Here is a 14,145-nt window from a genome sequence, read left to right as displayed (position 1 = left end):
CCATGTTTTGCTAGGTCCTGCCTCAGACTACTCCATAGCTACCTGCTGGCTAAGGTCTCCTAGAACTCAGAGGCTGTTCAGGCCAGAAGGAACTTGAAGGTATATCTATTCCAATCCCTTATTTGAAAGACGTGAGAATAGAGGCCCACAGAGGAAAATAACCAGTTCAGTGTCACACAGCAGCTGTGTCCAGATTTCTAAGTCACTTTATTAATACCAAGTCCAAGGCCCTGGATAAAGTACATTGTACAAGTTTGGAATCATGCAGACCTGGGCTTGAATTCCACTTGAGAGACTCTGAGCAAATTACTAAGCTTTCCTGAATCTCAGCTTCATCAGCTATAAAGTGAATCTAATAGCACCTACCCCATGGGTCATTTCAAGGCTAAAATTAGATTAACCTATATCATCTTAGCACAACGTCTGATATATCCTAATGGACAATATTGGATAATTACAATTAATGATCGTTAAACTTACAATTATTATTATTATTATAACTATTCTCCAGTTGACTCTACTTTATTAAACAAAATTCTATAGAGCATTACTTTCTTATATATGTCTAGGACCAGGACCTGTAAAGAGGTCTATAAAGGGCCAAATATAAACATTTTAGGTTTTGCAGGCCTCTGTCGCAACTACTCAGATCTGCCATTGCTGCACAAAGGAAGACATAGACGATGTAAAAACAAATAGGTGTGGTTGTGTTCCAATAAAACTTTATTTACAAAAACAGGTGTCAGGCCAGGTTTGACTCACAAGCTATAGTTTGCCTACACTTGGTCTGGAACCATTATAACTGATGATTGTGCCAATACTTGTGACATAAAGCAAGTACCTTCAGAATTGGGAAAAATAAAAAACCCTGTGTGAATTTAGCATAATCTTAAAGTATATTTTATGATATTTTTAAAGTTGATAATCCATGTCTAATAGAAATTCAATTAGTTAGAAATTTTGTTAAGAATCACAATAATAATAATTAGCACTAGACAAAGCATTCTATACACAGTCTCATTTAATATTCACAATAGCCTTATGAGGGAGGTATAACTAAAAGCCCATTTAATAAGTAGCTACGGTTTAGAGAGGTTAGATAATTTGCCCAAGGTTTATGGTATCTAGTGAAAGAGCAAAGATTTGAATCCAGAGCTGCTAGACTCCAAAGCCCATGTTTTTATTCCCTACCCTTTCCTGCCTCCCACTACAGGGCCACACCAGGAAACTGCGATTACTATTCATCAGCGCCTCTGTTAACACAGAATGTGTGTTCAGTGACACACACATTTGTCGGAAACTTCATCACCAGGGGTATTGGATAGTCAGGAACTAGGATACCAGGAACTAAGGGCTGTGGCAAACACTGACTAAAACAATATCAAATACTGACTAAAATAATATCAAATGTAGCTCAAAGCACACACACAAAAAACGTATATCTAGGAGTTTTAAAATGAGGCAAAAGAAGACATGGGTTAAGTTTAAGAAGAGAAAGAAGAGGGACTTCCCTGTTGGTCCAAGTGGTTAAGAATCTGCCTTCCAATGCAGGGGGTGCGGATTCGATCCCTGGTCGGGGAACTAAGATCCCACATGCCACAGGGCAACTAAGCCAGCACGCCGCAACTACTGAGCCTGCGCACTTCGGAGCCTGCTCGCTCGCTACAACTAGAGAGAAGCCCGTGCACCGCAACGAAGAGCCCACGTGCTGCAACGAAAGATCCCACGTGCCTCAACTAAGACCCAATGCAGCCAAAAACAAATAGATAAATAAATAAATATTTAAAAAATAAAAACTACTATGATAAAAAAAAAGAAAGAAGAGATAGAAGAAAGCACAGGCAGACAAGTCTAGCGCTGGTAGTGTAAATGCCTGATATAATTCTAGATCTAAGCAAACAGAGAGAGATGGAGAATTGGAGAGTGCATTCCCTAGCTATGGTGTGTTTCAACAAATAGTTACTGAGTGCCTTTTCTATGCCAACTGCTCTATGTTTATTCTAGATTTTGGAAATGGAGGAGGAGGAGGAGGAGAGGAGGATCAGGAGGAGAAAGAAAATGAGGAGAAGAAGAGAAAAACAGACCAAAAAGAAAAATCTCTGCCCTCATGGAACTTGCATCCTATTGACGGAGAGATAGGTAATAATCAAAATAAATGAGAAAATCTATAGAATGAGGAATAGTAAGATCTATAGAGAAAAATAAAGCAGGGAAGAGGGAATCCATTGCTTGCAATTCCTTGACTGAGACTCAAAGAAGCTATTTTATTGCAAAACAGAATACAAAATATGAGTTTACCTGGGAGCAGTAACATTTTTTAAATTACTTAATTAAAGGTGTAACAAGCAATTTATTGGCATGTATAAACATTAGAAATTTCCCTAACTTGATAGTCAAATGGAAGGGAGAAAAGGAAGAAAACAGGAGAGTGAGCAAACCAAGCCTGGATACAGTCAATCCTGTGAGGGGAAGATTTCAAAAGAGAGGTTTCAGCCACTGAGGATAAATGTGGCAGATTTGACAGATTTTTATGGCTTAACCCAGCTTATATTGACTCAGAACAAAATAAATACAAGCTGCATGTAGAACTTCTAGGCTCACGACTTTGTATCATATGACTTATGAAGTCTCTGATTTTCAACACAGGCTTTGTTCCAAAGGAACTTTATTTCAAGAGGTTCATGAATTACTCAAAGATTATGATCACTCCCCCATAACCTAAAAAGTCCTCACTTCAGAGTCATTTTGACTCTAGAGAAACAGCAGCCTCTGAGAGGATAGGGACTACTCCTTGGACATTTGGATGGGGTCAGGCATCTAAGTACGAAGTTTATGTTATACTTACACTTTTCATCAATAGCTGGAATCCTCAGCGTGGCCACTGGAGACTCCCCAAGAGAATTGTAAGAAATCACATATACCCGGTAGGTCTTGCCTCCCTGATACAATTTAAGCTGCTGGTTAGTGGTGTTCATTGTCTCTGTGAGGTTAGTGTTGTTTTCTGGAAAGTACCATATGTTGTAGCCAAGAGTTTTCTCCAGGACCGGGGCTCCTTTTGCCTTCTGAACACAGAGGAAACAAAATTTATCACCAAAAGCAAAGAAAGAAAGGCATTGAGACAGTCATAAATGGTGGGAATCAGGGTGGGAGGTAATATTAACTATAAGGTGCTAAACTACAATCAGGTAATTACCCTTCCGGGATGCATAACATACCCTGTGCCAATAACAACTTTATCGAGATATAATTCACACACCAGAAACTTCACTTTTTTGAAGTGTACAACTCATTGGCTTTTAGTATATTCAGAGTTGTGTAATCATCACCACTATCTAATTTTAGTCCATTCTTTTTTAAGCAGCTCTAATTCTTAGAAAACTCTCCTACTGAAGCAAAAGGAAGACCAGCCCCCAGGCGAGGGGGAGGAGGGCATCGAAGTCCATCTCACCTACTTCACAGGTTGGCCTACTTGACCCACGTGGGTCTGGCCTCACGCGGTATGTGCCACTGTTTACTTTCCTACTTCAAAAATATGTTGACAGGGTTTCTCTGGTGACGCAGTGGTTAAGAATCCACCTGCCAATGCAGGGGACACGGGTTCGATCCTTGGTCCGGGAAGATCCCACATGCCACGGAGCAACTAAGTCTGTGGCCACAACTACTGAGCCTGCTTTCTAGAGCCTGTGAGCCACAACTACTGAAGTCCGCGCGCCTAGAGCCCGTGCTCCACAACAAGAGAAGCCACAGCAATGAGAAGCCCGCGCATCGCAACAAAGAGTACCCCCCCGCTCACCGCAACTAGAGAAAGCCTGTGCACAGCAATGAAGACCCAACGCAGCCAAAAATAGATGAGTATTACCTGAGAATTCTGGAGACACACCAAAGAGTTTTGGCATCTCACTGCTCTCCTCCCTCTCTTCTTTTCCCCAGCTCCCCACCTCCTCTCTCCTATTTCCTGGCTGTTTTTTCCCTCTGTTTGCCCTTTTCCTTTCCTGCTTCTTCCCCTCCTTTTCTGTCCTTTTTCTTACGATCTCCTCTCATCTCTTCCTCCTCGCTCATCTCCTCTGCATTACCCACCTGGCTCCTCCTTTGTTCCTCACTCCCCGTCCTCCATCCTACAAAGGACCCTTTTTCTATCCTTGCACGCCACTATCCCAGTACTCAGGAAGTCACTTGTGCAGTATATGTTGGCAGTAACTTCAGGACACACTAGTAAGCTCACCGCAAGCCAGTGCTCTTCTCCACTGTGGCAGTGGGGCTATATAATTTTACATTGCCTGCTAGTGGAGGCCAGCTAGTGACGGTCTTCTCCAGAAGGTCAAGGTGCCTCCTGCACTTACACTTTGTACCTGTCCCAAATGTTAACATTTCAGACCAAAGAAGAGGGGCCAGGGTCTGTAATGCACATTTAGGCCATCTACAAAATGACTTATAGGGCTTTTTGGAGGTGGGAAACCATTGTGAGATTTGGGGCATCAAAGCCTCTAGGGAAGGAAATTAAGGAGGTAAAACGCCAATAATCACAGTTCTTAGAGGTGTAAGAGACCAAGGCTTTTAAACAGAAATTGTAAATAAATAACCCAGAGGGAGGTCACCTTCCACAGCAACTGCACTGGCCTTCTTCCATCCACCTCAGCTAGTCCCAGGACTCGCCACAGATCCAGGCCATGTGGAGCTGTAAGGAACAAGAGTGAGGTGCTCAACACAGACCAGAGGGAGCTGCAGCAGGAGATGGTGAAATTAGCTAGGCTGCCTGTTTAGAAAATGCAGTTGGAAAGGATTTGCTTGAGGGAGGCAGCAGGAGTGAGGGGAGGAGTGGCGGGATGGCAACATTGCAACAATGTCTTCGTTTCGTGGCTGAAGGACTGGAATCAACCAAAGGTCAAAAGTAACTAGCAATCTATAAAATCAGTATCCTATATATAAATCACTCCTCCCCCCCCCCAATGAAAACGTTGGGATTTTCTTGTGTTGGAACACTACTATAATGTGGTGCAAAGCTTTGTACTTTGTGAAAAAATAAAATCACAATTATTTAGTGCAAAAATAAAAATAAAATAAAATAAAACTGCCCTTGGATCTGATGACTAAAGGTAACGTAAAATAAAACTACAATAGACCCCATCATAATATAATTTATCACTCAAATCTAGATTGGAATGTGACATCTCCTGTCCTCTAAGATATAACATTCACATACATTAAAGCTGGGAATGACACAGATAACTGATAAAGAGATTATATAGAGAGGAACCAAGATGGCGGAGTAGAAGGACATGCTCTCACTCCCTCTTGTAAGAACACCAGAATCACAACTAGCTGCTGGACAATCATCGACAGGAAGACACTGGAACTCACCAAAAAAGATACCCCACATCCAAAGATAAAGGAGAAGCCACAATGAGACGATAGGAGGGGCGCAATCACAGTAAAATCAAATCCCGTAACTGCTGGGTGGGTGACTCACAGACTGAAGAACACTTATACCACAGAAGTCCACCCACTGCAGTGTAGGTTCTGAGCCCCACGTCAAGCTTCCCAACCTGGGGGTCCGGCAACGGGAGGAGGAATTCCTAGAGAATCAGACGTTGAAGACTAGCGGGATTTGATTGCAGGACTTCGACAGAACTGGGGGAAACAGAGACTCCACTCTTGGAGGGCACACAGAAAGTAGTGTGTGCATCAGGACCCAGGGGAAGGAGCAGTGACACCAGGGGAAACTGAACCCAACCTACCTGCTAGTGTTGGAGGGTCTCCTGCAGAGGTGGGGGGTGGCTCTGTTTCACTGTGGGGACAAGGACACTGGCAGCAGAAGTTCTGGGAAGTACTCCTTCGCATGAGCCCTCCCAGAGTCTGTCATTAGCCCCACAAAGAGCCCAGGTAGGCTCCAGTGTTGGGTTGCCTCAGGCCAAACAACCAACAGGGAGGGAACCCAGCCCCACCCATCAGCAGTCAAGCGGATTAAAGTTTTACTGAGCTCTGCCCACCTGAGCAACAGTCAGCTCTACCCACCATCAGTCCCTCCTATCAGGAAACTTGCACAAGCCTCTTAGATAGCCTCATCCACCAGAGGGCAGACAGCAGAAGCAAGAAGAACTACAATCCTGCAGCCTGTGGAACAAAAACCACATTCACAGAAAGATAGACAAGATGAAAAGGCAGAGAGCTATGTACCAGATGAAGGAACAAGATAAAACCCCAGAAAAACAACTAAATGAAGTGGAGATAGGCAACCTTCCAGAAAAAGAATTCAGAATAATGATAGTGAAGATGATCCAGGACCTCGGAAAAAGAATGGAGGCAAAGATCGAGAAGATGCAAGAAATGTTTAACAAAGACCTAGAAGAATTAAAGAACAAACAGAGATGAACAATACAATAACTGAAATGAAAACTACACTAGAAGGAATCAAGAGCAGAATAACTGAGGCAGAAGAACGGATAAGTGACCTGGAAGACAGAATGGTGGAATTCACTGCTGCGGAACAGAATAAAGAAAAAAGAATGAAAAGAAATGAAGACAGCCTAAGAGACCTCTGGGGCAACATTAAACACAACAACATTCGCATTATAGGGGTCCCAGAAGGAGAAGAGAGAGAGAAAGGACCAGAGAAAATATTTGAAGAGATTATAGTCGAAAACATCCCTAACATGGGAAAGGAAAGAGCCACCCAAGTCCAGGAAGCGCAGAGAGTCCCATACAGGATAAATCCAAGGAGAAACATGCCGAGACACATAGTAATCAAACTGGCAAAAATTAAAGACAAAGAAAAATTATTGAAAGCAGCAAGGGAAAAATGACAAATAACATACAAGGGAACTCCCATAAGGTTAACAGCTGATTTCTCAGCAGAAACTCTACAAGCCAGAAGGGAGTGGCATGATATACTTAAAGTGATGAAAGGGAAGAACCTACAACCAAGATTACTCTACCGGGCAAGGATCTCATGCAGATTTGATGGAGAAATCAAAAGCTTTACAGACAAGCAAAAGCTAAGAGAATTCAGCACCACCAAACCAGCTTGACAACAAATGCTAAAGGAACTTCTCTAAGTGGGAAACACAAGAGAAGAAAACGACCTACAAAAACAAGCCCGAAACAATTAAGAAAATGGTCATAGGAACATACATATCGATAATTACCTTAAACGTGAATGGATTAAATGCTCCAACCAAAAGACACAGGCTTGCTGAATGGATACAAAAACAAGACCCATACATATGCTGTCTACAAGAGACCCACTTCAGACCTAGGGACACATACAGACTGAAAGTGAGGGGGTGGAAAAAGATATTCCATGCAAATGGAAATCAGAAGAAAGCTGGAGTAGCAATACTCATATCAGACAAAATAGACTTTAAAATAAAGACTGTTACAAGAGACAAGGAAGGACACTACATAATGATCAAGGGATCAATCCAAGAAAAAGATATAACAATTATAAATATATATGCACCCAACATAGGAGCACCTCAATACACAAGGCAACTGCTAACAGCTATAAAAGAGGAAATCGACACCAACACAGGAAATCGACACTAACACAATAATAGTGGGGGACTTTAACACCTCACTTACACCAATGGAAAGATCATCCAAAATGAAAATAAATAAGGAAACAGAAGCTTTAAATGACACAATAGACCAGATAGATTTAATTGGTATTTATAGGACATTCCATCCAAAAACAGCAGATTACACTTCCTTCTCAAGTGCACACGGAACATTCTTCAGGATAGATCATATCTTGGGTCACAAATCAAGCCTCAGTAAATTTAAGAAAATTGAAATCATATCAAGCATCCTTTCTGACCACAATGCTATGAGACTGGAAATGAATTACAGGGAAAAAAATGTAAAAAACACAAACACATGGAGGCTAAATAATACGTTACTAAATAACCAAGAGATCACTGAAGAAATCAAAGAGGAAATCAAAAAATACCTAGAGACAAATGACAATGAATACACGACGATCCAAAACCTATGGGATGCAGCAAAAGCAGTTATAAGAGGGAAGTTTATAGCTATACAAGCCTACCTCAAGAAACAAGAAAAATCTCAAATAAACAATCTAACCTTACACCTAAAGGAACTAGAGAAAGAAGAACAAACAAAACCCAAAGTTAGCAGAAGGAAAGAAATCATAAAGATCAGAGCAGAAATAAATGAAATAAAAACAAAGAAAACAATAGCAAAGATCAATAAAACTAAAAGCTGGTTCTTTGAGAAGATAAACAAAATTGATAAACCATTAGCCAGTCTCATCAAGAAAAGAGGGAGAGGACTCAAATTAGTAAAATTAGAAATGAAAAAGGAGAAGTTACAACAGACACCACAGAAATACACAGCATCCTAAGAGACTACTACAAGCAACTCTATGCCAATAAAATGGACAACCTGGAAGAAATGGACAAATTCTTAGAAAGGTATAACCTTCCAAGACTGAACCAGGAAGAAATAGAAAATATGAACAGACCAATCACAAGTAATGAAATTGAAACTGTGATTAAAAATCTTCCAACAAAGAAAAGTCCAGGACCAGATGGCTTCACAGGTGAATTCTATCAAACATTTAGAGAATAGCTAACACTCATCCTTCTCAAACTCTTCCAAAACATTGCAGAGCAAGGAACACTCCCAAACTCATTCCACGAGGCCACCATCACCCTGATACCAAAACTACACAAAAAAAGAAAATTATAGGCCAATATCATTGATGAACATAGATGCAAAAATCCTTAACAAAATACTAGCAAACAGAATCCAACAACACATTAAAAGGATCATACACCATGATCAACTGGGGTTTACCCCAGGAATGCAAGGAATCTTCAATATATGCAAATCAATCAATGTGATACACCATATTAACAAACTGAAGGATGAAAACAATATGATCATCCCAATAGATGCAGAAAAAGCTTTTGACAAAATTCAACACCAATTTATGGTAAAAAACTCTCCAGAAAGTAGGCATAGAGGGAACCTACCTCAACATAATAAAGGCCATATATGACAAACCCACAGCAAACATCATTCTCAGTGGTGAAAAACTGAAACCATTTCCTCTAAGATCAGGAAGAGGACAAGGTTGCCCACTCTCACCATTATTATTCAACGTAGTTTTGGAAGCCCTAGCCACAGCAATCAGAGAAGAAAAAGAAATAAGAGGAATCCAAATAGGAAAAGAAGTAAAACGGTTGCTGTTTGCAGATGACATGATACTATACATAGAGAATCCTAAACATGCTACCAGAAAACTACTAGAGCTAATCAACGAATTTGGTAAAGTAGCAGGATACAAAATTAATGCACAGAAATCTCTTGCATTCCTATACACTAATGATGAAAAATCTGAAAGAGAAATTAAGGAAACACTCCCATTTACCACTGCAACAAAAAGACTAAAATACCTAGGAATAAACCTACCTAAGGAGACAAAAGACCTGTATGCAGAAAACTATAATACACTGATTAAAGAAATTAAAGATGATACAAACAGATGGAGAGATATACCATGTTCTTGGATTGGAAGAATCAACATTGTGGAAATGACTATACTACCCAAAGCAATCTACAGATTCAGTGCAATCTCTGTAAAACTACCAATGGCATTTTTCACAGAACTAGAACAAAAAATTTCACAATTTGTATGGAAACACAAAAGACCCCAAATAGCCAAAGTAATCTTCAGAAAGAAAAACGGAGCTGGAGGAATCAGGCTCCCTGATTTCAGACTATACTACAAAGCAACAGTAATCAAGACAATATGGTACTGGCACAGTAATAGAAATATGTATCAATGGAACAGGATAGAAAGCCCAGAGATAAACCCACGCACATATGGTCACCTTATCTTTGATAAAGGAGGCAAGAACATATAATTGAGAAAAGACAGCCTCTTCAATAAGTGGTGCTGGGAAAACTGGACAGCTACATGTAAAAGAATGAAATTAGAACACTCTAACACCATACACAAAAAAACCCTCAAAATGGATTAAAGACCTAAATATAAGGCCAGACACTATAAAAGTCTTAGAGGAAAACATAGGCAGAACACTCTATGACATAAATCACAGCAAGATCCTTTTTGACCCACCTCCTAGAGAAAGGGAAATAAAAACAAAAATAAACAAATGGGACCTAATGAAACTTAAAAGCTTTTGCACAGCAAAGGAAACCATAAACAAGACGAAAATACAACCCTCAGAATGGGAGAAAATATTTGCTAATGAAGCAACTGCCAAAGGATTCATCTCCAAAATATACAAGCAGCTCATGCAGCTCAATATCAAAAAAACAAAAAACCCAATCCAAAAATGGGCAGAAGACCTAAATAGACATTTCTCCAAAGAAGAGATACAGATTGCCAACAAACACATGAAAGGATGCTCAACATCACTAATCATTAGAGAAATGCAAATCAAAACTACAATGAGGTATCACCTCACACCAGTCAGAATGGCCATCATCAAAATATCTACAAACAATTAATGCCGGAGAGGGTGTGGAGAAAAGGGAACCCTTTTGCACTGTTGGTGGGAATGTAAATTGATACAGCCACTATGGAGAACAGTATGGAGGTTCCTTAAAAAACTAAAAATAGAACTACCAAATGACCCAGCACTCCCACTACTGGGCATATACCCTGAGAAAACCATAATTCAAAAAGAGTCATGTGGGCTTCCCTGGTGGCGCAGTGGTTGAGAATCTGCCTGCCGATGCAGGGGACACGGGTTCGAGCCCTGGTCTGGGAAGATCCCACATGCCGCGGAGCAACTAGGCCCGTGAGCCACAATTACTGAGCCTGCGCGTCTGGAGCCTGTGCTCCGCAACAAGAGAGGCCGCGATAGTGAGAGGCCCGCGCACCGCGATGAAGAGTGGCCCCCACTTGCCGCAACTAGAGAAAGCCCTTGCACAGAGACGAAGACCCAACACAGCCATAAATAAATAAATAAATAAATAAATAAATAAATAAATAAACCCAAAGTTTAAAAAAAAAAAAAAAGAGTCATGTACCACAATGTTCATTGCAGCTCTATTTACAATAGTCAGGACATGAAAGCAACCTAAGTGTCCATCGACAGATGAATGGAAAAAGAAGATGTGGCACATATCTGAGTAATGGAATATTACTCAGCCATAAAAAGAAACGAAATTGAGTTATTTGTAGTGAGGTGGATGGACCTAGAGTCTGTCATACCGAGTGAAGTAAGTCAGAAAGAGAAAAATGAATACTGTATGCTAACACATATATATGGAATCTAAAAAAAGAAAAAAGAAAAAAGAAAAAAAAAGGTTCTGAAGAACCTAGGGGCAGGACAGGAATAAAGATGCAGATGTAGAGAATGGACTTGAGGACACAGGGAGGGGGAAGGGTAAGCTGGGACAAAGTGAGAGAGTAGCACTGACATATATACACTACCAAATGTAAAATAGATAGCTAGTGGGAAGCAGCTGCATTGCACAGGCAGATGAGCTCGGTACTTTGTTACCACCTAGAGGGGTGATATAGGGAGGGTGGGCGGGAGATGCAAGAGGGAGGGGATATGGGGACATATGTATACATATAGCTGATTCACTTTGTTATACAGCAGAAACTAACACAACAATAATTGTAAAGTAATTATACTCCAATAAAGACGTTAAAAAAAAACAAAAACAGGAGTACTGGCAGTACTCCTCAAGACTGCCAAGGTCATGAGAAATAAGGAAAACTAAAAAACTGTCACCGACCAGAAGCGACTATGGAGACATGACAGTTCAATGCAATATGCTATCCTGAATTAGATCCTGGAACAGAAAGAGAACATTAAGGAAAAACTAGTGAAATCCAAATAAAGTCTGGAATTTACTTGATAGTCATGTGCTAGTATCAGTTTCTTAGTTTTGTCAAATATACTATGGTATTATAAAATAGTAACAATGAGGGAAACTGGATGAGGGGTATATAAGAATTCTCTACACTATGTTCACAATATTTGTGTAAATTTAAAATTAAAACAGAATGTTTATTTTTTAAACACGGACAACTGAAGTCTAGATTTGCCCCTCTCACACATCTATCCTTCACCCACTTCTTAAGAAAAAACATATAACCATATTTCTACATTTCTAAAAATAACTATTTCCCCTATTTTTAGAAATAAGGAGAAATAGTCATAGCTTTCCTGTAAGAAAGATAAGGAGAATGTTCTTGCTTATCAGAGAATTTCCCACATGCAAAAGGAATATTTTTCAAAATTAAAAAGCTGTTCTTGATATCCCTTCTTCCCTCTATGCTCATTATTACTTTGGTACTGTTGTAAAGTTAGTGTTTGTTCTGAAAAATGTCTTGAAATAAAAGAAGGGCAAGGCTGAGACCAAGGGAAGAATAGTCTAGAAGGGAAGTAGTGTGGAAATTGGAGTCAGTTATGTAGGAAATTATTAAGTGAAACATGGTAAGAGAAGACAAAGATCCAAGATCGAAAAAGACAAGTCGAGGGGAAAGGTATCATGATGCTCATAAGCAGAACTTTAAATTGGATAACTGGGAGCAACTGTTGATTTCTGAGCTGGCCAAAAGAGGCTGAATGAGACAGAGAGACACAAGCCTACCTGCCTGTATTATCTACAAAGCTCTGGAGTGCCACATGTGTAACTCCAGGGAGCTGCAGGGCAGGCCAGGCCAGGCCAGAGGTCTGGAAGACATTCTCATTATCTCCAGATCACAACTGCCTTCTGGGTGACCCCCCATTACTACATGTTATGGGCTGAATTATGTCCCTCCCCTCAAAACTCACATCTCTCTGCCAGTACCTCAGAAGGTGACTACATTTGGAAATAGGGCATTTAAGGAGGTATTAATTAAAATGAGGCCATTAAAGTGGGCCCTAATTCAATCTGACTGGTGCCCTTATAAGAGGGGATTAAGATACACAGACAGATGACCATGTGAAGAGGTAGCAAGAGGATGGTTATCCACAAGCCAAGGAGAGAGGTGTCAGAGAAAATCAACTCTGTAGGCACCCTGACCTTGGACTTCCAGTCTCCAGAATTGTGAGAAAATAAACTTCTGTTGTTCAGGCTACCCAGTCTGTGGTATTTTGTTATGGCAGCCTGAGCAGACTAGTACGTATACTACATGTCTTCTCTACTTCCCCAGTGCCCAATCCCCACTTCTTTTAATCTGGTCTTAATTTTATTTTACCATAATATGTGATCAAAGTAATACATCTTAGATCTGCAAGGTATTGTATGGGTATTAGGCCCATAGCCTTGAGTTGGACCATTGTAGGTATATGGTGTTTCGTTTCCCTTTTTATCCTTGAAATTTACGGCAAATGGTGTGAAAATGGTATGTATTTTTTTATGTGTGTGTCTTATATGAAACCAATGCACTTAACACAGAAATTATCAAGATAAGCACCTACCATTACCCTAAAACAGTGAATCTTGATCTTTTGGAGGGTTGTAGCTCCCCTTGAAAATATGATAGACCATCTTGCAAAATTTGCACTTGCATAAATATATATCAACATGCACAAAGACCCCCACGCAAATTCAGGGAGCCCACAAATCTCCCAGTGTCCATCCACGTGTGCCTATGTCCAGGTGTCGTCCCTTTGTTCTCAAGTTAACAATTCTTATCAAAAGAAGGCAAAAAGAATCACATAATCCATAAAAGGGCACAGGCTGACCTACCTGCCAGGCCAAATTCGCAGAGTAGAGGGAGCATCCACAGTGTCCAGCCCCACATTGTCCCCAAGTTAATGCAGGGAGGCTGGGAAGAAAACTGAAAATATCATCAGTCAAGAATGAGTTTGCTTCCTATCTCTTTTCAACAACTCTATTTCCAGTGACAAACAGATTCTGGGAATTTTGAGGAAAGGTATTTTATTTTATATATTTTATATTACATTTTATTTTGTTTTATTTATTTATTTGGTTATCATCACCCAGATCCCTTCATAATTACTCCATTAACCCCAGTCAACATTTTATTTAGTCCACAAGTCATTCTACTGTATAATACAGGAAGTGCCCCAGCCACCAAGAATACACTCCAGAAAGAGTACAGTCCTCCAGCTTCTGCTTCAGTTCCTGAGCACTCCAGCCAAATGGGACATCTCATAATTTCCCAAAAGCACCCTGCGATTTCAC

General features: G+C 40.4%; 1 protein-coding gene across 1 annotated transcript in view; it reads right to left on the bottom strand.

Annotated features, from left to right (window-relative positions):
* IL31RA (interleukin 31 receptor A) overlaps positions 1-13,762 on the bottom strand; it is a 29,491-nt gene extending 15,729 nt beyond the window's left edge. Inside the window, 3 exon segments of the mRNA XM_061188947.1 lie at positions 2,846-3,062; positions 4,596-4,675; positions 13,687-13,762. Of these exon segments, the coding sequence (XP_061044930.1) occupies positions 2,846-3,062; positions 4,596-4,675; positions 13,687-13,741 (352 nt within the window). The 5' untranslated portion in view covers positions 13,742-13,762.
* Between the last annotated feature and the right edge of the window lie 383 nt (positions 13,763-14,145).

Source organism: Eubalaena glacialis, chromosome 4, assembly GCF_028564815.1.
Source record: "Eubalaena glacialis isolate mEubGla1 chromosome 4, mEubGla1.1.hap2.+ XY, whole genome shotgun sequence".
NCBI classification, from domain to species: Eukaryota; Metazoa; Chordata; class Mammalia; order Artiodactyla; family Balaenidae; genus Eubalaena; species Eubalaena glacialis.
Note: the sequence above shows the minus strand (reverse complement) of the source record. Positions and strands in the feature narration are given on the sequence as shown.